The sequence below is a fragment of the Metopolophium dirhodum genome, chromosome 1, assembly GCF_019925205.1.
Source record: "Metopolophium dirhodum isolate CAU chromosome 1, ASM1992520v1, whole genome shotgun sequence".
In the NCBI taxonomy this organism is placed as follows: domain Eukaryota; kingdom Metazoa; phylum Arthropoda; class Insecta; order Hemiptera; family Aphididae; genus Metopolophium; species Metopolophium dirhodum.
The window spans coordinates 71,918,111-71,943,358 of NC_083560.1; the positions used below are offsets into that span (position 1 = coordinate 71,918,111).

The following is a 25,248-nucleotide window of genomic DNA, read 5'->3' on the forward strand; positions in this document are numbered from 1 at the left end:
GGTTTTTTTTTTTTTTATATTATCATAGAAACTAACGGCGACATGTATAGGCAAAATAGGTACATTGCCGTGTTGAAAACTAAAATACTGTATTTACGTTTTGTTGCAATGATAATAATAACATTTTGGATTGTGATCCAAGACGTAATCTCTCACTGAAATTATTCTTCAATACACTCGAGAACCGTCTCGGCAGTATATTATGTCAATTGTTTATCCATGAGTGATTTATGCGGTTTTGACGGCTCGAATATTATTTAATTACTCCGGAAAATGTGAGACTACTTTACAGTTGTTGAGTTATCTTCAAAAACCATTGACCCAATCAGACCACGAGAACTCTTAAAATGACAGCAAACAAGGTTTTTGTTTTAAAGTTTGCATAATTCCACTGTATTATTGGCAGTCGTAAAATAATATAGAATAATGAAAAACCCCAATTACCAAAATAATATTATATTATACATACAATTTTCTCGCCAAAAGTCCGGGAAGCGAATAATAAACACTTTTGAGTTATAATTTTTGTTAAAGGTATGGTGTATGAAAATGTATTGTATTCGTGTGTTTAATATTTTTCGTCTGAAAAATGACGTCAACCAGTGGTGGCGTGAACTTTTTTTCTAAGAACTACCTTAAATATTATGTAGGTACCTACCCACACACCAATTTTTTTCACTTTTTCCACTTATCTTTTCACACATTTTAAACGCAGGTCGTATGTGACTATGCGAGTCTAAAATATATTATGAACTATTCTATTCGTTTAGGTCTTGGAGTCATTGGGATATCCACGCCCACTTTTGCACGAGGCAGACGCCTCATAAAATAGCTATTCACGCCGCCACTGACGACAACGATAAATTAAAAATCACCGAGCACAACGACTTACGTGCAGCATAATATATTGCTATAATATTATATATTATACAATGTCGCTAAGTCGCAGTACGGTCTCAATATCGCGTACGCACCGACTCGAAGATAATAACAATATGCAATATGTTCGAGTGGATGTGTATAGGACGATGCCGAGTGACATAGTTCTTTTGTGTTAGCATCAAGACAATACTCCAGCCAGCCGTTTGATCTCCGACGACATTCTTTTATGAGCCGCTTATCGCCGCCGAGTGTACTCTACACGTATTATATATTATAATAAACGTATAATGTAACGGTCCCGCGAAGATGCACGCACCGAAACTGCCGGGGAATGAAAAAATTGCCATCGCTTATATTATATAGTCGTCATCGACGTAGACGAGTTATAATAATAATGTGTATTCAGAAATCCAGACGTATAACACGGTACCGGTAATCCATATTATACGCCCGCACACGCTCGGCAGCGGTAACCACAATCCCATAATACGTGTATATACTTACGACGGGTTTATGGTTTTGTTGTTTACTATTCTCAGTCTAGTCGGACCGAGCAAACATCGTCTGCGAAATATTACTACGTACCTGTCGTCGCCAACGATATATTTTTAATATGATTTTATTGTATTCCTTCTGATTTTCTGAAGCATAATCGACGATTCGGAAAACTTCTACTAACCTATACTATACTGCGAATTCGGAATTTTCCAAGACACATATTTTCCGTGACCGTATGATATAATATTATTATGGAAGTCACTGACGATTCTAGTGCTAAAGATTCCATTGATGTTGCACACGTCTCCAAGGGAACCTATTTTATTTGAATTTTTGTCGCTGGACCGAGATCGTCTTAACTCGACGAACTGTAAGCAAATACGCGAAAAACGTTGCGCGTGTTGGAATGACAAAATCAAATCCAATTAAACTATAGAGATATATATAATAATATTATAAACCACAATAAAAAGGTCGACGGGATTTCAAGAAATATGTCACTTAAAAACGGCTTATGGACATAACATCTGTTTGTTCCACATTACAAACAAATTGTATAATTACCAGCGGATGCCTCGCGGTAACAGCATAAACGCCAAATTTCGTTTCATTAAATTCCGTTTATGATTCGTAGATCATAATATTGTTGGCCTCCGGTCGTAGAGTCACAATGGCGTTATAATAATGATGATAATCTACCAACGATGAACATTTTCGTTTTTCGAGAACATTTCCCTAATTGACCACTGCCATTATTGACCTTTTGTTATTATTTTACGTTCGTTTTAGTACCATTGCGTTTTGTAGCGTTTATAAACCTAATAGAAACATAATGATCAAACTATTTTATCGTTTCCCGTGGTTGAATAACAAGCGTGCAATGTTTTAGACATAATAATATATATAGGTACATTATATTTTATACAGTACCTACCTGTCATAATAGATATTCGTAGTACACAATATTTAATAATTTTATGCTATTTTCATTTTTTATCGAAAGTCTGAATATGATTTATTTACTGATTCTTATAATTTTTTTCAACCGTACAACTAAAAGACTTTCGACTGTAAAATTAGACCATACACCGAACGAATAAACACTATGGTAATAAAATATTATTTCCTTACTATAATATTATTATTAGTTATTTGGATATGAAAACTACAACTGCAATATCTTTCTAACATAATAATAATATTATTTTATATACCTATTACACCGAAAACCCCCAAAAAATCACGATATCTTTTATTAACTTACGAAATTGCCGGTTAAGGACCTCCCCTCCCCTGCCACATTTCTACATGTCAAACTGATTAGTTCTTATCATTATATTATTATATAACGTCCTGCACGAGCAAAAGTAAAAGCCCTGTCGGTCACGCCCATTATACGGCGGCGTTCGCTTAGATACAATCTTTCTACTATATATTTTGACAACAAAAAAAAACCTTTTTAAACTTCTATTTACCTGAAAATATATACATGACGCATATACGATTTTTCCCTACAAAGCAACCACACACACACACACACTAACTCACACCCACACACACGCACACGCTACAACTGACTTGAATCGAGGTCATCGGCGATAACGTCAAAATTATCTTTTCACCCAAACTGATGAAAACCTCCTAAACGATGTTAAATTTATAATCATTATACATACATCCACACAAAGAGTAATGTTACTCTCTCCCCACGCCACCTAATCACGTGTTCCACAAAATGTCATTGGGGATTTTATTTTATTATTATTATTATTATTATTATTTTCTAAAGAGAAGGATTTGTTCTTCCGGTTCCTGTTATTTACTTGTCAACATTATTACTTTTGTATAAAGTTCGTTCTCCGCATACATTATTATCAGTCTTTAGACTATCCCTGTCTGTTCCATAGGACGTCAAGCGGTTCCGTTCATTGAATTTTATTGAAACCAAAAACAAATAACAATCAATTTTCGAGAATCTAAAATACAATAAAAAGCAAACATGGTAATAATAGTAGTTTTACGTTTGAATTCAAAGGGTTTTAATTCTTTGTTTAACAACAATTTACTATGATATAATAGTCGATGTAAACGGGTTAACTACGAGTACACGAGTGTTGAAAAAATGTGTGAATTAGAGTTTTAGTTCCGTGACGAAAACTACAGTAGTAAGTGAAAATTAGTTATTGAGATACCTACTATATTTATGATTGCAAACAAATTAAAAGCCTCCCTACTGTTATCTTATCACGATAACTTATATAACATCATATCATCTCAAGTGCATTGCACCATTGCACCACTTCACGCACTGTACCCAGTCAGTGTCGAAAAGTTTCAGAAACTTTAACGTATCTATCCACTGTTATAAAATACAGAAAAATAAAAACGACGAGATTATGTTCTAAAACAATAATCGTTTCTATCTGTATACTTTGTAAGGGTAGATCAGAGAACAAGTACGGTTATTTAATTTAAATTTTTTTATTTTTACTTTCTCTGTATTATAATATGTAGTTTGACGAGTCGCGGTAATGTAGGCTTGTCGGCTGTCGGTCACCTGTGATCACAACGATCATAATTATTATACAACATTTATAAACAATAAAACAAAGTAAGGAATTATTTAGTGACAGCGACCTAATTGTGACCACCACGTTTTACGACGATCGTGGGAAGCGTGGGACAGTGGCGACCGGACGTCATGTCCCATTCGATGTTTCGCGGGCGCAGTTGATGTCACTCGTTTTCACCTATACAATATGTTATTAAATTGTATAATATTTGCCAATTCTACGGTCTTTTGTTAGTCATCACTTTTCCTAACACGACCTCACGCCCCAACACCAGAAATGGGTTAACCTAACCTTATTAGATATTATTTCTTGTCAAAACCATCATATTATTAATATTATAACTTTAACTTTCGTGGATAGACCGGATCACAGTGCCACATTGACAAAACAACACTTTTTTAGGAAGGTCAACCATGAGTACGAGCGACTTGCATTTTTTGATACATTTGGACACAAGTGTTGTACACTGATTATATATAGTAGGGATATTCTCGTGCACGGAAAAAAATAATTTTGGTATGGTAAATGGTTAAAAATATAATAGTTGATATTACCATAATATATTTGTTATAACTATGCCCGTTTGGTGAAAAATACAATGCAGTTTTAGTTATTAACTTATAGTTAAATTGTCCAAATAAATATGTACACTAAATATTTCCGAAATTTATATCAACCATGTTATTATGTTTGTTGTATATGGGCATTATTTTCTTTGTCTACATACATTGTACACGCGGGCGACCATAATAATGCGCGTGCCAGTTGCAGCCACTCGCTTGCAATGTAAATCACAAACCTGTATAAATGCATTGGCGAAAATAAGTTTTTCTAGGTACGTCGGTGAGTACTTATAGGAATCAGAAATTTATGGAAGTATAGTAGTAGGAACTCGTCGAAATTATTTTTCTTTGTTTCGGACTTCGGTAATATGCCGCTGCCCGCTAGTCACAGTGCAAATGCAAAAGTGCAATAGTTCTTGTTTCGTATTTTCGTATTCATTGCAGTTTTAGACCTCCCACTTAGTGTAAAGATTTAAGTTTAGATCAGTTTTCACGTCAACGTCTATAAGATCTTATATTGATTCAAGTTTGTATCAAAAAAAATAAACTCATCTTTAGGTAAGTACCTATAATTATATATTTATATTATAGGTATATTATTTTTAGTTATTTTTCATAATTTAGTATTTACGATTACAATTGGTAACTATTGATTATTTATATTACATTGATATTAATTTAGAATCTTTATTTTCACACCTACTTAAATTATTGTGTATTTACAAATTTCAATAAATAAGTATGCTAACTATGAAATGTCAATGAATTCCGCCTATGTTTATATTTATAGAATATATGTATGCTCTAGTTCTACTACAAAGAGACATAAATACTACCTATTTAAGTTTAATTATTTAAGAGATGAGTCGGTATAGACCAATATCTTTATTATAATAACTGATAGTTACTAGGTAATAAATATAACAATAAAAATAGAGAGTACCTAGGTATAATTTATTATTTTGTATGTATAGATCATGGCAGATGAATTTACAAAAAAAATATTAAATGATTGGAATTTGGGGATGCTGATTGAAACATTTGAAGGTATGTTTATTGTTTACCTACCTATGTTACATTTTACACAGTTTATAAATTTGGTATTGTTTTTATGATGTGTATTGTAAATTAATTCATGCATTTTGTACAATTAGCTTAGGTATTTGTATGTTTTTATATTTTTATTTGAATTTGTGATACCTAAATTTTACTTATACCTTATATTTTTCTTTGGCAGTAAAAGCTCAATATTGCCTAATTAGTAGATTGGTTCTTTAAATAAGTTCGTCATAAATGTAGGTTTTTATGGTTATGTAATTATAGGTATGTCGTATGCATATGTATTATTTGTATATTTATCATAATTATATACAAACACAATGAATCTATAAGCACTAACACTTATTAGATATCTATTACTACAGTATTTGTACTACCTAGTACCTACCTACTTATATTATCAACCAAAAATAAAAATTAATAAGTTTTTAATTATTATTAACAACTTCATTAGGCTATTATCAATTAAAAATTAATTAATCCAATAAAAAATAACATACTTCTACACAAACAATGAAAATTTTTTTTAAGAATATATAAGATGCATATAATATCTACATATTATATTATTATATAATCTTAGCTTTGATCCCAATTTTATACTATAGAATCATCATGTTAAAGTATATTTTTTAATTCATATTATTTTTAAAAATTACCTATTTATAATTAGTTTAAACAAATGTATAGATGAAGGGGTAGACAGAGAAGCATTGATAAATCTGGATGAAGATATGATCAAAACATTGATCCCAAAAGTCGGTTACCTATCAAAATTTTTAAACAAATTTAACTTGTTTAAAAATAGTATTACTGTTCCAGTAAGTAAATAAGTTATGCTTTTTACTCCATTTTTCTTTAAACATCCAAATTGTATGTACACATTTTTCTGTATAAACCTATCTATATCAACCCTATCTTGTATTAAAGGTGTTAGAACTATCCAGTCAAAATGAAATAAACATTGCTGATATTAATGTTATTGAATTTGAACCTCTTGAGGGTATAAGAAATGATTCCACAGTTAACCAAGATCCTGTTCTCCCAACATCACAATCTCCCAAAGTAATCAATTATTGTAATTCTTTAATGTTACTGTAGGTAATATATATACTTTAATAATTAGATTTTTAATATATATATATATATATATATATATATATATCATATAGGTGTATATACATCCTAGAACTACTGGAAGTAATAATGGTAATATAAAAAATATACTACAAAAGTCCCAAGAGGGAAATATGATAATAAGACTTTATGAACAAAATAATATATGCAATATGAGTATGAGAAGTAAAATGGTGAAGTTAATTATTGATCATGAACTAAAAAAAAGTTTAAATGAGACATTATCTTCAGCCCAAATTCAACAGTTAGCAAAGGAGATTGTTGAATGTTTTGAAACAGAATCGGAATTCATTTATTATACACCATTTCAAAAAATAAATAAAAATATTAAATTAGCACGAGGTAAATTATGGGACCGTTACTGCAATGTACGAAAAGACATTCGGAAGTTACAAAACAGCTCTAAAGTAAAACCAAATACATTATACGAAACCATCGAAGCAAATGAAGGTTCTAATTTTTCCTTTGCATTATTTTATTAAAACACATTGTTTCTTTTTATTTAAATATTAACATTTTAGAATTGTTTTAAAAATAGTTTTGGATGATATGATAATTTGGCTAAGAAATAATGATGAGCCGATGACTGTTGTACTAGACAAATGGGCCAAAACAAGTGATTATAGGTACAAGAAATTATTAGAGAGTGACCTAGAGCTAGAATATTTTATTAGTTATCCAGCCATGAGAGGTGTTAATGCGTGTCAGTTGGTTAGTATAAATTACAATAGGTTAATTAAACAAATTCTGAAGTTTTTAAAGTTTTGTACCTACTACTTACATAATGTGGATAGATTTTTATTTAAAATAGCCAATAGGTAAATTAAAACAAGATGATTTGAATAATAGACTAAATTAAAGACTTCCTATGGCAGGTACTTTTAATTGTCATCATTTTTCATTAGGTACAATCTTTAATTTAATTTACAGTCTTATAATAAACTAATAAAAATTATAATTAAAAATTATTTTTGTTATCCTCTTAAAAACAATACCTAGTATATACGTAAAAATGTAAAAGCATACCTAAGTAGCTATATGTACAAACATATACTTATGTATTATTATATTTACCTTTTATAATATGATGAAAGATCAGTTAGAGGGGAAAAGTAAAATGATAATTTTTTAATATATAGTATACCTGAAACCTATATTGTATAATATGTAGCAGTTGCAGACTGCAGTTATAACTGTTTAAAGTATTAATATACCTACTGGCTACTATTTTAATAATTTTATTTAATTATAATGTTCGTAATATTATTTTAGATTGATTTGGATTTTGATCTACTTTTTCCAAATAAAGAAGTTGCATTTTATAACAGTTTCCAACATTTTGTCAACATTTTTTATAAGTATTTAGAAAAGTGTCAAACTAAAATTGTAAAGGAAGTACAATATTTTAGCTATTTAGAAGTGCTTAGCAAACCAGAAAATCCAGGTAATTATATCTACAAAGATATAATATTTTTTTATGCAGGGTACCTAAATCTAACATTTTTTTTTGGTTTGATGGCTAAGCCTACAAATCGAGAACTGAGGATACATCTATCCTAACCTAACCTAACTTAACCTTCAGATATACTATGTACCTATATAGATTTCTTTATTTGATAATTAATATTTTTATGTTTCTAATTGTAGACATTAATATAGCTGCATTATATATTCTTCCAAGAATATTTCAATCGAAAACAATTTGCTCATCTACGTCAAATGGTTCAAAGAAAAGAAAAGTTGAAAAGTGGAGACCTTCAACTGAAGAAATTGCTGATGGATTTGTTTGTTTTGCTAAAGTAATTGTTTTCTAATTTACATATACCTAAATATATACCCTCAATATCTATGTAGCTACAATATACTATACATAACTAAATACCTACTTAACAAAAATAATTTTACTATTATGTTTACAGTCTGCAACACAAATGAATGACATATATTGCCAAAAAGAAAACAAGGCTAAAAGATCAAACACTACAGTACAACCATATATTACATTTTTATGTCTAGACATCGAAAATCCTCTTAAGGTAACTGCATCTTATGTGATAATTAATAAGTACCAATTTAAAGTAGAAACACCTATGAAAGCAGTTGATCTGGCGTTTAAAAGTTTTTTTTCGTTAAACCTCAATTATCCGAAAGAATCTGAACATTTATGGGAATTTATCCAAAAATATTTTTATAATATTACCACCGATCACGACAAACGATTCACATCCACAAATATAATCTTAAATGATCTAAAACAATTTTGATAGTCATATTATTTTTTTTTGTTTATATAAAATACTATTTATTACATATTATCATATTTTTCAAAGTAACTTACTATACTCTTTTGATAATCTTATATACTGTTATATTATCTATAACATTTAAATTATAAATTATTAATATCTAGTGCTATACTATTGAACTTTAATTTTTCTATAACAAAATATGTTCATTTTTTAATTGTTATAATAAAATTACCTATTCTGTATTAGGTATCTACCTACCTACATTTAAACTATTGCTTATATAAATTACATTGTACTGTTTATATCTAATTATATGTTATATGTTTGTATCATTCTTACATTAAAAATGCCTAAATGTTTTAAATGTTTATCAAATCTTGCAAATTTTAATTTATTATTTTTACATTTCAAAGTTTATCATGCAAACAATATAACATTTTATAAGTGCCTTGAAGATAACTGTTTAAGGTCTTTTAGTAGCCTAAATTCATTTAAAAAACATGTAAAATGTCATATTAACAGTTCTCCAATTTCACATGATTTGAATAACATTTCTAACAACGATCATTTTGACTTACCTGATACATCTAGTATTAATATTATAAATAATAATGTATTGGATGAGTCCATTGTCACCATTGTCAGTTACAATGGTGACAACTATGAATCATTTGTTAATAATAAAGCAGTAGAATTATTGTCAAAATGGTATAACGAGTCAGGGTTACCAAGAAATAAAGTTCAAAGTATTATGAATGATATAACAACATTTTTAAATGATATAGTTCCTCCTTTGAAAACTGAAGTAGAATCAAATTTTGCTGGTGATTCCATAATACGCCTAAATGTTAAGTTTAATATTTTGTGTGATCCTTTCAAAAATTTAAATACTGAACATAAAAGATTTAAAGCATTTCACAGCTTGGGTACATTGATAAAACCACTTGGATCTATTGTAGGTTATAGACCAAATGATTCTCTCCAAAGAGGAGATGTGATTATTAAATCAATTCCTGTCAAAATCTATAGCGTACAACTAGAGAAATTATTTAGACAATTTTTTGAAGTACCAAATGTATATAATACCTTTTTGAAATATTCAGAAACTATAATAGAAGCCAATGATAATTTGATCCATAATTTTATACAAAGTCAAATGTGGAGAGATAAAATTTTACTCTCTGATAAAATATTAATTCCTTTTTTTCTGTATTTTGATGATTTTGAAACAAATAACCCCCTTGGAAGTCATGCTGGAATACAGAAGTTAGGAGCAATTTATGTAAGTTTGCCTGGTTGCCCTCCTGAATTTGCTTCTAAGTTAGAAAACATTTTTATGGTTTTATTGTTTAACACTACTGACAAGAAACTGGTAGGGAATCGGGAACTCTTCAAACACATAATTTTAGAAATTAATGATTTGGAGTCCAGGGGTATTCAGATATGTGTTGACAATCAAAATATTCAAATATATTTATCATTAGCTCTAATATTAGGTGATAATTTAGGCTTACACAGCATTTTAGGGTTTTCGGAAAGTTTTAATGCAAACTATCCTTGTAGATTTTGCAAATGTTCCAAAGCTGAATGTAATTCTTTAACACTCCAAGATACTTCTAAACTTAGAACAGTGGAAAATTATTCAATTGATGTTAACATTAAAAACTTATCCACAACTGGTGTTGTCGAATCTTGTATTTGGAATGATGTTACCTCTTTTCATGTTGTTCATAATTATTCTGTCGACCTCATGCATGACTTACTAGAGGGTGTTTGTAATTATGATTTAACAGGTATTTTAAGGCTCTTTATAATTGATTTTAAATATTTTAGTTTAGAGACACTAAATCAAAGGATACAGTATTTTGGATATGGTCCTACCGACATTAGAAATAGACCTCAAGCAATTTCAGAAAATAATTTAAAAAATAACAAGCCTTTAATGTTAAAGACTACTGCTAGTGAAATGTGGTGCTTAACTAGATATCTAGGTCTGTTAATAGGAGATATGGTTCCTAGAAATTCAGAAATCTGGCAATTATATATTGTATTAAATAAAATATTAGATATAGCAACATCACACAGTGTTGGACCTGAATGTCCATTTATATTAAAAAACTTAATTGATGAACATCATCAATTATATACAAAATTGTTCAAAACCAATTTAAAGCCTAAGCACCATCATCTATTGCACTATCCCTCTATAATGGAAAGAGTAGGTCCATTGATAAATATTTGGTCAATGCGTTTTGAGGCTAAACACAAGGAGTCAAAAGTGGCTGCACAAGCTATAACCAGCAGAAAAAATATCTGCTACACTTTATTTTTGAAAAACCAACTCAAAGTAGCTCATCGAGTAGCCAACAGTATTAATTTTAATCTATCTGCCCTATTTAAGATTGGTAAAACAATTTTTATTTCTGAGGAGGAACTAAAAAATATTTCTAGTGTCTTGAATGATGTTAGTGGTTATACATTTATTTCATGGGTTAATGTAAATGGTACTCATTATTCCACTAACAATATGTGTGTTGTTATATCTATAAATAAAGTAACTAGTTTACCAGTGTATGGATTAATAAAGCATATTTATATTTTACCAGACATGATTCCTGTAGCTATTTGCTCTTTATTTTGTACAAATGGTTTTGACGACCATTATCAGTCATATGTTGTAAATAATACCAAAGAAATTGTAAAAATTAAAATAACCGAATTACCATATAAAAAACCAACTAGTTATCATATTCACCCGAATGGTTTATTATATTATATTACATAGTGTTTTGTATTTTTTGTATTTTTGTATTTTTTTTAAATAATAAATAAATAAAACAACAATTTTTATATTATATTGTTATAATCCTACATATTTTTCCTATTACATGTATCTAAATCAACCATAATATTAATGTATAAGTATTTACATTATATATTTACTTTTTATTTTATGTGCATTAACATGTTTAATTGTCTATGCATATAGACAATGAATAGATATGAATATCTATTCATTTTTTAAAACAATATAATATTATAGCTCAAATTTCAATCTATTACCTAGTTATTGTACATAAATATATTCAATGCATTCAAGATACACATGTTATAATATGAAATACCCATGATACCTATTATTTAATTTACTTTTGTTTAGATTAGATGTCTACATTTTATAGAAAATGACCAAAGCACAAAGTGTCTAATGCTACTGCAGTAGCAAATAGGTACATATTAAACATTATACTTCATGCAATATATTATGAATGTTATAATTTTATACACATAGGTATAGGTACCTACACATAATAAAAAGTTAAGTGAACTATATAAACTAATGTGACACTAGCATTTTTCTTTGGTGAAATTTAATGTATACATAAGTACAATCAATTAGTTTGTATAATATAGATAAATAAAAATTATGGTAATAATTATATATTTTTTGGGTGGATGCAAATAAAATGATATAGTATGGTCACCTATATCTTAAAGTAGAAATACATTAATAATATGGTAACAGTTATTTTCTTCTATAGCCAGTTTAAATAACAATTAAAGTGAGATTACCCATATTTTATAGTATAAGTGACTTAATAGTATGATAATTATTACATTTAAATTTGGCTATAATAACATATTTGGTTATAGCTAACATAACTATATTACACAGTTAAAATAACCATAATACATCAACCGAATTCATATGGTAACTTTATCTATGGTGTGTGGCTGTCACTATACTACACCAACATTTTGGTGTCGAGTAACCATTTAAATGGTTTTTTTAACCACATTTTTTTTCCGTGTAGCATCGTATTGAATATATTGGAAATGTTTTAATGTATTATAATTTTCAACTATTGCTAAACTTAAAACAAATCAAGAACTTTTAATTATTATAATATTATTATTCAGTAATATTCAATATAATAGTAATTTAAAATTCAAGGTTAAATTTAAATTGATTAACTATGTTTTAGAGTTTTGGTACACTATTGTTTGTTTTATACTGTAACAATAAAATTGTAATTGTTTGTAAGCTAAACAAAATAAAAATCTCTAGATAGTTGTCGTATAATAAATTTTCAAATTAAAATAATAACTTTAATATTTGAAACTTATTTAATGGAGAAAAAAAATTAACTTTACGAATAATTGAATTTGATAAAATAATAGGTACTTGGGTATTAAAAAATGAACTTAAGGTCTTCAAAATATTTTGAAATCAATTTTCTAAAATATTCAAATAAATATTCAAACCCTTTTTGATATAACTACCTAACAAAAAGCAAAGGAATGATTCTGGACCCAACGCTCCGATAGGAAACAAACGAAGATAACCAAGAAAAGTTAGTGGATAAAGAAAAGAAATTCATTTACGAGCCAACTATCCTTTTCTTTAAATAAAATTGCCATATAAACAATTGGGAAGTCCACGGCCTTTGGTTTGGGGCACGTAGAACCACATCGCCTCTGCTCAGAGACTTCTTTAAGAAAAATACATTAGAATTAAGAGAACTTAAAGAATGTTTGAGAGACACACTTTACATGATCCATAAACACTTATATTCTTAATACTGTACACAATCAGGTAAATCAGGATCTATATTTATATTTCACGATCACTCCGTATTTTATTATATGTTTTACTTATTTAATTTCATTAATTTTATGTATACTATTTTATCCATATTTTATAACATTGTAACAATTCAGTTTTATTTGATACACTGTGTCATATACGCAACCCGTTGTTTCTCTCTAAATAATAAGTATCGAGTATTTATTGCAAATACATCCTTTTTAGTTAGATATCATCCATGTCTGCCGTATATCTTAATAGCTGTAATATACTTATTACACACAGATTGTGTGGTTCACCGTATTAGTTTACTTATACACATTTACTGTACTTATCTATAGGATAATTACTAATGATTTGATGACTTATGATTTTTTATTTTACTTTTCGTTAAATAAGGTTTTTGCAACTAAAAATATAAGTATTTGTAACTTTAGTAATTAAAATTCTAAGAATTGAAGTCCTCAGTAAAATTGTCACTTTGGAATATTAAGTAAGTGTAGTCGGTAATTAAATTAGAATTTTTAAAAACTAAAAAACCTAAAACATTTTAACGATAAATGATAAAAATGAAATGGTCTTTCTACAAAAATAATAAGTTGCGTCGAGATGTCTTCAATCGGTGTAAAAATATATTTTCAAAAACACATTGGTTCCTACATTTACCGATACATTGACTGTTATTGCGATAAAAGAAGAATCATGTTGTACAAAACAGGTAAACTGGATGGTGATGTTCCTACACTGCAGGATAATAAAAAAAAGTCGAGACGAGGCGACATGTAACAAATGAATATGCCACAATGCACACAATCACATTGCATTACAGTTGTCGAGTGGGGATTATTCGATTGTATAATATTTAATAATAAATAAACTACTTACGCTTTTCATGGTAATGTTGACTGTATACGGCGTATTAAACTTGTGAATTTCGAATTGCTATGAATTTATGTGTACGAAACAAATAGATCGTTTTATTTTATTTTTTTTTTAAAGTTACAGTTTAAGTACGTACCTACTTTTTAATGCACGTTCAAAAATACATGTGTGGAAACGAGTCGTTTAAAAGTCACTCCCGAAAGTTTGAAAGTTTTTTTGTTTTCAGAATTTCACAGTGCCACGTGGCATGCAAATACCCGTAGGTCGGTACGTATCTCTCTCGATTTGCTATGAAATATCAGTCTCATTACATCTTGATTGGGGGAGAAATTCAACAAAAAATTGGTTTGACTGAAGCGACCATCGTAGTTAAAGTATAATAAGTAGTATCGCCACTTATTACAGCCGCGGCAACTGTCGCCAAACCAAGCCTTACCCCAGGGACGGAAATCATCCACATCGATAAGCAGCAGGCCACCTCAAACTTCCAAAAAGCATTAAATTAAAATGAATTTTGTATCTTAAGTTTTACAAATATAAAATAGCAGTGACCGGTTGCATATTATAAGGATTAACTATACATTATATTCCTTAGAAAGTAAAGCGTATTTAATAGTTTCATCCAGTGACCACCAGAAAAACCACACAAACGATAAACTGCTCACATACCTGGTGTCTGGTTACTTACACCACAGTAGTTTCGTATACCGGGGTATAAAGACAGTATTGTGTAGTGCAACACCACTCCTAAGTCGTAACTCGTATAGGTATCTACTTTGTAGTGCTGGCCGCCATTCCGAGCGTAATACTGAAATCGTGAACAACTTTAAATTACTGTAACTTTTAAACTGCTTGTTTCCACACATTTATTATTGCATATTCGTAATCAAAATAAAAAGTAAGTACCTAATTACTGTCAATTCAATAATAAAAAAAATACAAAAAAACGGTTGAAAAGGTACGCTTGGTAAAGTGCATGATGTGTTTAAGCCAAAAAAAATAACTCTTTTAGGTACATTGCAATAACTTGTCGTATCAGTTGATATTATTTCGTTAAATGAGAAATAAAATGTTGTCAAGTACTCATAGTGCTATCTTTGGTTCGATATAAATATGTTGGTTGTTCTTAATTTGTTGTTTGCAATGGTTAAATTATGTTTAGTTTTTCTATTGTTTTGTAAGTCATGCAAATTGAATTATAATTATTTGAATATTTCCATAATATTATGATATTGTCATTATTTTATTGGAAACTTTATACACCAAGATTTACTACACAGTGTATGGAAGTACGGTTTTTTTACACACTATAAACCTGAATATTACTTATTGTTGTCGTGGGTTCTTGAAACAATAATAATTTTCCGTGTTCTTTTTGAGGAAAAAAAAACAAAGTACATTCATCGGTGGATTATGTTAATTCCTAACTGTATAGTGAATAATAAATCGTTATTTTATTTCACGACTGGGTAACAATAATGAATGATTAATTCGAATTATTTACCATTCCGATTTATAATGGTAGCAATGAAGTGCTCGCTTTGCACTGTACAGAAAACCGCTTAAAACGCATTTAGTTTTTAGTATTTCCTTTATTTTTTCGTTGTAAATAATTCAATATAATATAGCCCGATAACAAAACAAGAATACCTATTTACAAAATATCATGTACATGGAGTTTATTCCCAGAGAGGTTAATAACCCACCCTACCATCACGTCTAATCTTTTTTTTTCGTTTAAAAATATTGTAAGTCGTATAATATGTTTAAAATACGTATTATCTGCTCAATATTATCTATTCGTATATTATTATGTAGGTAATATAATGTGTAGTACGTATTTTTTAATTTCCCAGCCTTTGTGTTATGACTTATGACCTGTGTAAATAAATAACTAACCATACCCTAATGGTAATATACCACTGAAGATGGTAGCCATAACACACTGCTGAGACGACCGAAGGACCACCACCTGAACAGCGACCCTATTGGTCGCTAGGTCCAAAGAAACTAATTTTTTGATATTTTTACTATCAAGTCTAGTCATAAGTGTAAAATACATTTGACATAATATCAAAATAAACGTGGTTTTCACGTACGGACCCAGACAACAATTTTTTGATTAATAATATTATTATAACATTGTAATAACGAATACTATTAGTATAACATTATTATAATACTATTATAATATTATCATTACAAATGGCTGTCTGGGTAGCTTAGACGTTTATAAGTTATATGCGTAGAGGACGTATTATTTTTTAAACGCGTGCCGGAAAAAAAACATATTTAGACAAAACTGAAATATATTATTATATCAAATTGCGTGTATTAACGACAAATATTCTTTCATTAGATACGTAAACTTACATGTAGTTCGTATTATTACGCTTTTAATATTTTTGGCTTTGACGACAAAATTGGTGTGGTGCACATGAGTTTAAATCAGTGGCCAAAACATGACGCTCGGGGGACATTTTTGTGGCGACTGGCATACATGGTTTAGCACTTAATATACCCTTCAAAACTCCGTTTTTCACATGTCCCATTGGAACTCATTGAAACGAATTATATCTGTAAACAGCTTTGGGGTATCATTTCCATCATGTCGTTTGTGAGTAAACATTATCAACTTCACCGTTCACCCACGGATTTTGCCCTCGTAAGAAGGTTCCTGCGTCTGATGTAATTTATTTTAGATTTTTTCTTTATTTTGTACTCAAACTATTTATTTATTTTTCGTTATTGCCGTATACAAATTAGTATATAATTAAACAAAACAAACGAAATAGTTTTAAAATTAACCATTTTCGATTTTATTAACCTCGAAATCTCGAAACATAATAAAATATTTTTTTATCACATGATGTCATATTTTTGGGATGGAAAACAAACCATCCATTAGTTACCCCTTTCATTTGTTTTCATTCATTAAACAAATTTTCAAATATATTATGTATACAAATCACGTAAAACTTTCAACAACCAAATTATATTTATTTAACTTGGGTAATTTATTTTTCAGCCGTATATTTCTATATTTTATATATTATACTGATTGACTTCAATATTTAAATACTTATATAAAATGTATATCTAACGTAACTTAAGAAAATCCATTTATATTAATCAAAAACGTCTTAACCATGCGTTCTAAATATAGGAGTAAATAGTTTTTTTATACTTAACTGATTTCTTAGTATAATTCTTTGTTTTTTTTAGTTCATAAAGTATCGTGTTTGCCAAAAACAAATACATAGACAAGCTACAGATGAATACATCGTTAAATATTAATTATTACTAAATAATAAATTGTTTTCAGCTACACAAATAGTCGTATGGTTAAGTAAATTGAGACTAACGTGTTAACGTAGTGTATAAGATACAAATAGCATATTTTGACTGTATTATTAACCCGTGGGTTTTACCTATTTTTAACACATTTACACAATTATGCAAAGAGGTACTTTAAATTTTGTTTTTTTTTTACGAAAGACTGATAATATTGTTTCTTCGCCAAAGATATGCGTTTGTAAAAATTATCCGCTCGTTATTGGAATCCAGCAATATTCCAAAAAACTAAATTGTTAACTAAAATAAGAATGTATACACGATGATTGACGTATCACATGATTGAAACAACCGCCGTCAGGAGGGTGCAGTATGAAGACTAAACAGACATTTACATAATATCGTACGCAAATTTGATGGTATACAGTAGCTACGAAAGTACTTGGTTAAAGCGTATACACAGAGTATATTACAGAGTATAGAGAAGGCTGAAATCCCTTATATTCCCGTACTTCACACACCCACACTCTGCCTGAGCTTCCACCCCTCCCGACCAACCCTTGTCGACATAGCTGCAGACAACCACGGCAACTTACCGCGGTCGTGTAACCGAATTTTCCGACAGTGGCGGACTGCACTCGATTTGGCTTTCGATAATTTCCCAAAAGGCGTCCACCACCGAATATCCCGGTACCACTCATCCACCAGCCACCACCACTTCCACCACCACCTTCACTGCCAACACCGTCGCTGCCACCGCATCCACTCCGTACCACCACTCCACCGACGTGGATTCGCGCAACGTTCACGTCACCGCGTGCATCCCTTTCCTTCAGCAACTTCATCCCCCACACCCATCTAATCTACCCCATATCTTGCGCATCTTCTGTCCGCTCGCCCTGTCGTCTCCTCGTCATTTGCATTCTCCACACAAATGTCACCCACTGATCACCATCACCGCGTCCACACAGTTGGCGGTGTTCCGATTTTTTAGGCTGTTTACGTGTGTACGATATATGTGAGCGTTTGTGTTGTATTTAACATAATATGCACTGCACGACAGACGACACTATGTGCGCATACAATATTATACACACACACACACACACGATATATTATTTGAGTACGAACGGGCTCGAAAGTACGCGCATGCGCGCGAGCTGTTGTGTTTATACGTCCGTCCTGGGTCACCGAAATTAACATGCATATTGGAAGCGGTGACCTGCAATGGCCGTTGTTGATGCATTCGAGCTGTGATCCTTTGATGGTTCACGGTGGCTGCCACCCCACAATAATTATTCACGGGCTCGTGCTGCAAATGGGCTTAGGTGTACGATTTTATTATATTTTCAAATCAACGTTTGAATTCGAACGCAACGTCAAAACCGTTGCAAGCCATCATACTACACTGCAGCGACGATGGGGGAATGTCGTTTCAAATGTTTTATTTTTTCATCACCACATGTAGTTGGTATTATAAAGGCATGTATTGCACTGGTTTGTTGGGAAGAAGAAGTATAGGTACTTCAAAAGCATTGTGTTTTATCACAGGCGTTTAGCTGATTTGAAATTTGATACAAAAAATTGGATTTCGGAAAACGTACGACAAAAATAATACTATATTATATTATTATATACAATGACGTAATTATTTTTTAATTGCAGTGCTATACAATAAGAACAAGTTTTATTTTGTTCATTATTATGAACGATCTTGTTTTCAAATAATATATTTTAATTTAATACCGTACATTATAGTTAATTTGTATAGTCGATTTAAGTGAATAATGCAATAATACCACACGATATATTTTTACGCGTAAGTGTATTAAATTCCCCAGTTAATAGATGACTAATCAGAGCTTATCAAATTTTTACATTGTATTAAATCGAAATAAATCCCATGAAAATTGAAAAAAATATTTTTAATTTAAGTTTAAAATCTATCGGCTGAACTTTTCGGAAATCCCGAGATTATAATTATAGTGTCTTACTGCCGGCCATCGTAAGCTACCAAATTAGCGTTATCGGAGTAGAATAATTGCCAGGTGACCGTTTTGAGCCAGATTCCGCTACTTAGGTAATATGACGTGCCGGTTTAACAATATTATATAATGCGTAAGTTCACGTCATGTATTATGCGCAATCTTATTTTTCAGCTACGAGCAATAATGAGAAAATTCACTGCTGAAAGTCTACTGCAGGTGGTCTTAGACAAAAATATATCGTGGGTCTAAGGGTTAAGAGAAGGGTAAATAACAACTCCGGGAATATATTATTTTCAAATCTTAAATCACGTATATCCGTCTTCTTCGAGTAAATTGGCAGCGATCTCGTCCAACTATAACGGCAGGTACTCGGCCATCGAATTATTTTTTAATATTATGTGGAATAATTATAATATAATAATATTATATTTGTGGAAATATTATCATTATGTTATACTATTATAGGCGCCTATGAAGGAAATTCAATCGGACCCCAGAATGTGCAGGCATTGGAATTTCGATTGCAGCACTTTATTTTAATTATTGTACACAGCACATAGGTAAAGTGTTTTATTTTATATACAAATGTACACGAGTTGGTTGGTTAACCTCAGCCTGGCCAGAATTCACACGTTTCAAATAATTAATGGAAAATTCAAAATAGACCGCGAGAGATTTTATGAATACTTGATGGGCTCAGAACGCGAAATCATTCTGATTGACTTATATTTGATCATTAATATAATATGCATATATTATTGTGATTATATTTTATACCAATATTCAAATGTCGGAAAACCACGAATAAACCGTTTATTTGATTTACCTAACACTATGTACATTGTCAAATACATGACATTGCACACGAGGAAATTATGAATATTTACGTGTTTTATTTTTCATGCTCACTGAGTTAAAATAATATTGTGTTGGATTATAATTACTATTTTTAATTTTATCCGACTGCGTTTTTGTAACTTAAATTATTTATCATTGTAATTATAAACTGCATTCATTTCATGTATGGCATTCCAAAGAAAATAAATTAATATTACAGTTAACGGCTTTTTTTTTCTAATTATTCTCAAAGGTAAGTTATTTAATTTAAAACCAAGTGCTTTATATAAAATTTGCATAACATTAAACTATTTTATTTATTTACTCAGCTTATGAAAAACCGTGTATGTCAGTATAAAATAAAAAAATAAAAAGGACAGAGTTTATATAATATATGGTCGTCAGCAGGAGTTACGTAAAAGTTGTATTTAAATTAACTCTGTTGGACAGAGAATCAATTATATCGCATCACATAATCCATACGAGACCGATAATCTGACACAGTGGTTTTTTCTCTTTTAAATTTATCATGTGTGCACTACAGCAGTGGTTGTTAGACGGCCGTGGTGATCCGGTTTATCACAATGCTCATTCATTCACATTTTCTTTCTATCATATCTCCACCCTGTTTTCCATTTCGGTAACTCATATACATAATATTATTATAGTATGTGTTTGATTGAAAAATCCGATGAAATAAAAGAAGTATTGCTGTAGATCAGCACTAGCAATGGCCCAAGCTCTCGATAAAGTTTGGCGTAATTGTCTACTCGAGAAACTGCAAGAACAACTACCCCGTACACAGTTGCACACCTAGAGACCACTTCTAGAAGCGACTTAGAACCTGAACTAACGACAGTTTCTAGTTGTGACGTCAATTTGAAGAAATCTATAGGACCGAGTACCGCGTTGTAGTGTTTTAGGGACAACTATTTAGACCTTCTGTACATATGTCATGATGTCCCTGGTAAATATAAGTCAATGACCACTATAATTGTTTTACATTTTTACGACATGCGGGCTGGGATTAATAACATACATTGTCTCTGATCGACCACGTTTTTAATTTTAAAAGACGTAAATAAATAAATTCCGTCTCACGTTAACTATATTATATTATACTCACCGTAAACCGATAAAATTCAAGTGCTTCTGGCAGGGACTGGAACCGGAACCGAAATAACCAGTTCTTGGAGAAAATCTAAGAACCGGAAACGGAACCGGAATCCATATTTTATAATGCTTAGAACCGGAATTAGAACCGGAACCCCAATTTAATATACAATATGATTTCCAGTTCTTTTAGGTTCTTATCGGTTCTAAGAAAAAGTCCTGTATTTCAAATAACTGAACATTTTATTTAAATTAGATTTTGTTGTAATCAAATTATTTTTCATAGAAATATTTTTGTTTTTTACATAGTAAGATGTGGTATTTTAAAATTTTAACTCGAAATAATCGTACATAGGTACGACCGAGACTGATTAATTTACAGACATACGGGTTGCATTTTTCATTGGTAATGTACCGAGAATGGTCGACAACAATGATGTGTTTTTCTACAATCTTTACCATTTACCGACGACTATTACGAGAAATAATATTTATATAGTTATTTATAACTCTGTCTCACAATCTCAAACACAGTCACACACTCACACATTGAAACATACGAATAATTTACGACTTATTAATCTTATGGTCATACTGTAATTGTATGTTTCGCTTATTAGTTATTAGCAACTTCTAAGACCTAAACCCAGTACATTTGTTAATCAATTAAAATGATTTTTGAAAATTGTATACACTTCTTAAATTAATAATGTTTTACCTAGTAAAATTATTAAATTAATTTTTGATTTTATTAAAAATTGTTTAATTCTTTAATTACCCACCTAATAATAAATGATTTCAAAATTATTATATGGCCAGTTTCATTAGTTTTCATTTTCCAGTATAAATTTAAGAAGGAGGTTCAAAAAGTTCTAATAATATCTGGATGAATGTAACAAAATAACACCACACTATTTGAAATTAGCAATTATAAAATTAATTTTGCAAACCGAAATAAATTGAGTAAAATTAAAAAAGTATTTGGAATGTATTTGAAATACTTTTTGAATGGATATATTTGTATTTGTATTTAAATAACATTTTAAAAGTATCTTTTATAAGAATGGACCAAGTTATGACTTAATGAGTAAAAAATTTACCTAATAAGCAATAGGTAGTTTTTGAAAAAATGCATTTTTAAGAACCGGTAAGAACCGGAATTAACCGGAACCAGAACCCATATTTTGTAATTTTAAGAACCGGAATCGGAACTGGAACCAATTATATCTTTTTTATAAGAACCAAATCGGAACCAGAACCCGAAAAATCCTAAAGGTTCCAGTCCCTGGTTTCTGGATTTCACTATAATCCTAATTCAGCTAAATTGAAACCCATGTTCTTGACACATAATATGTATAATTAATATCGTTATATTATTGCACCTAAATTTCCATTTAAATCAGAAACACCATGTCAGCCAGAAAAGTGTACAAATCAAAGAAAAATGCGTTAATGTACATTTTAGTTTATAAACACTCTAAACTAGTTAGACATGGAAGACAAACATTTCGTATGCGTAGCTTTAACCAAGCCAATTTGAAATTATGAGGTTGGGGCCACAAATCCAACATTAAGCTCGTCGAAATTGTTCAATTTTGTCAAAATATTTCCATTTGTACCAAAGTCTTTACACTAGTCACAGTAAATCAGTTTGTAGCTCGGCACGGTGGAGTTGGTGAAGTCAATCACACAACGTGATTGAGAGCAAGCAACGGCCTCAGCTGCTAGTTCCCGGATTCATATTGGCAAAAGCCTTTCTACACATAGGTACAACACGTGTTGTAACCCAATCGTTACCAACCGTTCCAACCCTACCAACCGTAACCCATACAATTGCTACTGGCCATAGTTACCGGACTCAAGACCGATAAAAAAAAATCAGTTTATCCAACGTTATCTGAATATATCATAGACAAAATATTAAAAAGTTTGCTAAAAAACTTACGTAGAGACTAGCTGAGTCGAACACCAATGCTGCTGCTGAACAACTTTTTGATGAATTGCCACTAATCGGGTGACTATTTCGTATGAAACCGTATGACTTTAAGTGCCATAGTTCAAGGGATTTAAGATACAACCACAAACATAAGAATCTATAAATACAAACATAGGTAAAAAATAATCTTTGTATGTATTTATACACCCATTAACACGTATCATATCGTATAATAATATATATATTTATATAGACTACCAATCAATCATTATGAATACATAATAGGGAAGTTAAAAAAAATAAATATATAATAATATTATGTATGCTTGTGGCATCTATTATCAATTTAAAAAACCATTGAGAACTTTAATCACACAATTTCGTAAAATAAATTAACCTTAAAAATGAATATGAAATCAAGAGTCATTTTACAAATAATTTACAAGGTTAGTCGATGGTTTTCGATTTGGGCATTTACCGCAATCGTTAATAATAAAAAAAAATGTACAAAAGTATGGTAAAGTTCAGAGATACGCGGGGAAAATGTTCACACAAAACGGGTCGGGCACGCTGTTACCGGCGTATGAACAATACACGCTGTCGAAAAATGTGCACTGAAGCCTGTAAAGCTTATTGCTACCTTGTTTATGGTAGTACATCAGTGTTGACGTCCTTAATGTTACACACACACACACACACACACACACACACACACACACACTTACAGTTTGCGATCATCGTATGAATTATACATCGAATACACACTATACAATTTTTACCGACACAAATATGTGCGCACCACACTTTACGACTTTGTTCTACAAAGTAGAATTAGTAGAATTAGTAGTTATCGTTTATAATTAAAATAACACACGGTAGTCAGTAGATTGGCATTTATCATATTCGCGAGAAAACTCAGATAATATACAGTTATCAGCCATCTCCCAATATAGAGTACTACTTATTTAAAATATATAATAACAATTCTAGAGTAAGTTGTCAACCATAGCAAGACAACAATAATAATTGTACTAAAAAATTCACATTTTAGTTTGATTGATTAGCACACCGTAATCTGCAGGAAAACTTCTGAACGGGTTTACATTTGTTCGTTTGCTCTTAAATTAATACTAAATCTTGGTTACCCATTGCGGTGGTAGCCTACGGTTCTTAACTTATCGCCGTCTATACTAAAAATAGTGGTTTACATATTATTATTATATTTTTATCGAATTAAAAGTGAACATTTTTAAACTTATAGAAATTGTAGGTATTGTTATAATTGTTGTTGTTTTTGTAGTTGTTATTGTTGTTTTACTTAAAATGAATAATACTCGTGGTGCAACACACATGATGCTTTTCGGGTCAATACCAAATATTGTTATAAATTATAATAGTGAAACACAACTGTGTCAAAATTTGCTGATCCAGTTTTGTATCTCTCTATTATTATTAATAATAACAGTATAATAGTTTTCGACGATGTATAAGCTACCCTGTGTTTGTCTATGGATGTATTGATATTTGGTCAATTTTCTATGTCTGAATAGAATGTTTCAGTATTCACGTCAAAACTCCAAACTATTATGACGTATATACAGTGATACAATAACATTAAATATTCATGATGATTATTTTTCTTTTATACA

The 25,248-nt window shown here is 30.3% G+C and overlaps 2 protein-coding genes across 2 annotated transcripts in view; one reads left to right on the forward strand and one right to left on the reverse strand.

The window, feature by feature from the left end:
• Positions 1-25,248, reverse strand: part of LOC132934541 (uncharacterized) — a 424,794-nt gene that overhangs the window by 288,910 nt on the left and 110,636 nt on the right. The gene's annotated exons all lie outside the window — the stretch shown is intronic.
• Positions 5,494-9,040, forward strand: LOC132936076 (uncharacterized). The gene is made up of 8 exons (XM_061002752.1): positions 5,494-5,563; positions 6,266-6,396; positions 6,506-6,640; positions 6,748-7,162; positions 7,251-7,423; positions 7,985-8,156; positions 8,360-8,511; positions 8,632-9,040. Exons 1-8 carry the CDS (start codon positions 5,494-5,496, stop codon positions 8,974-8,976), a joined length of 1,593 nt encoding a protein of 530 aa, XP_060858735.1. The 3' UTR covers positions 8,977-9,040.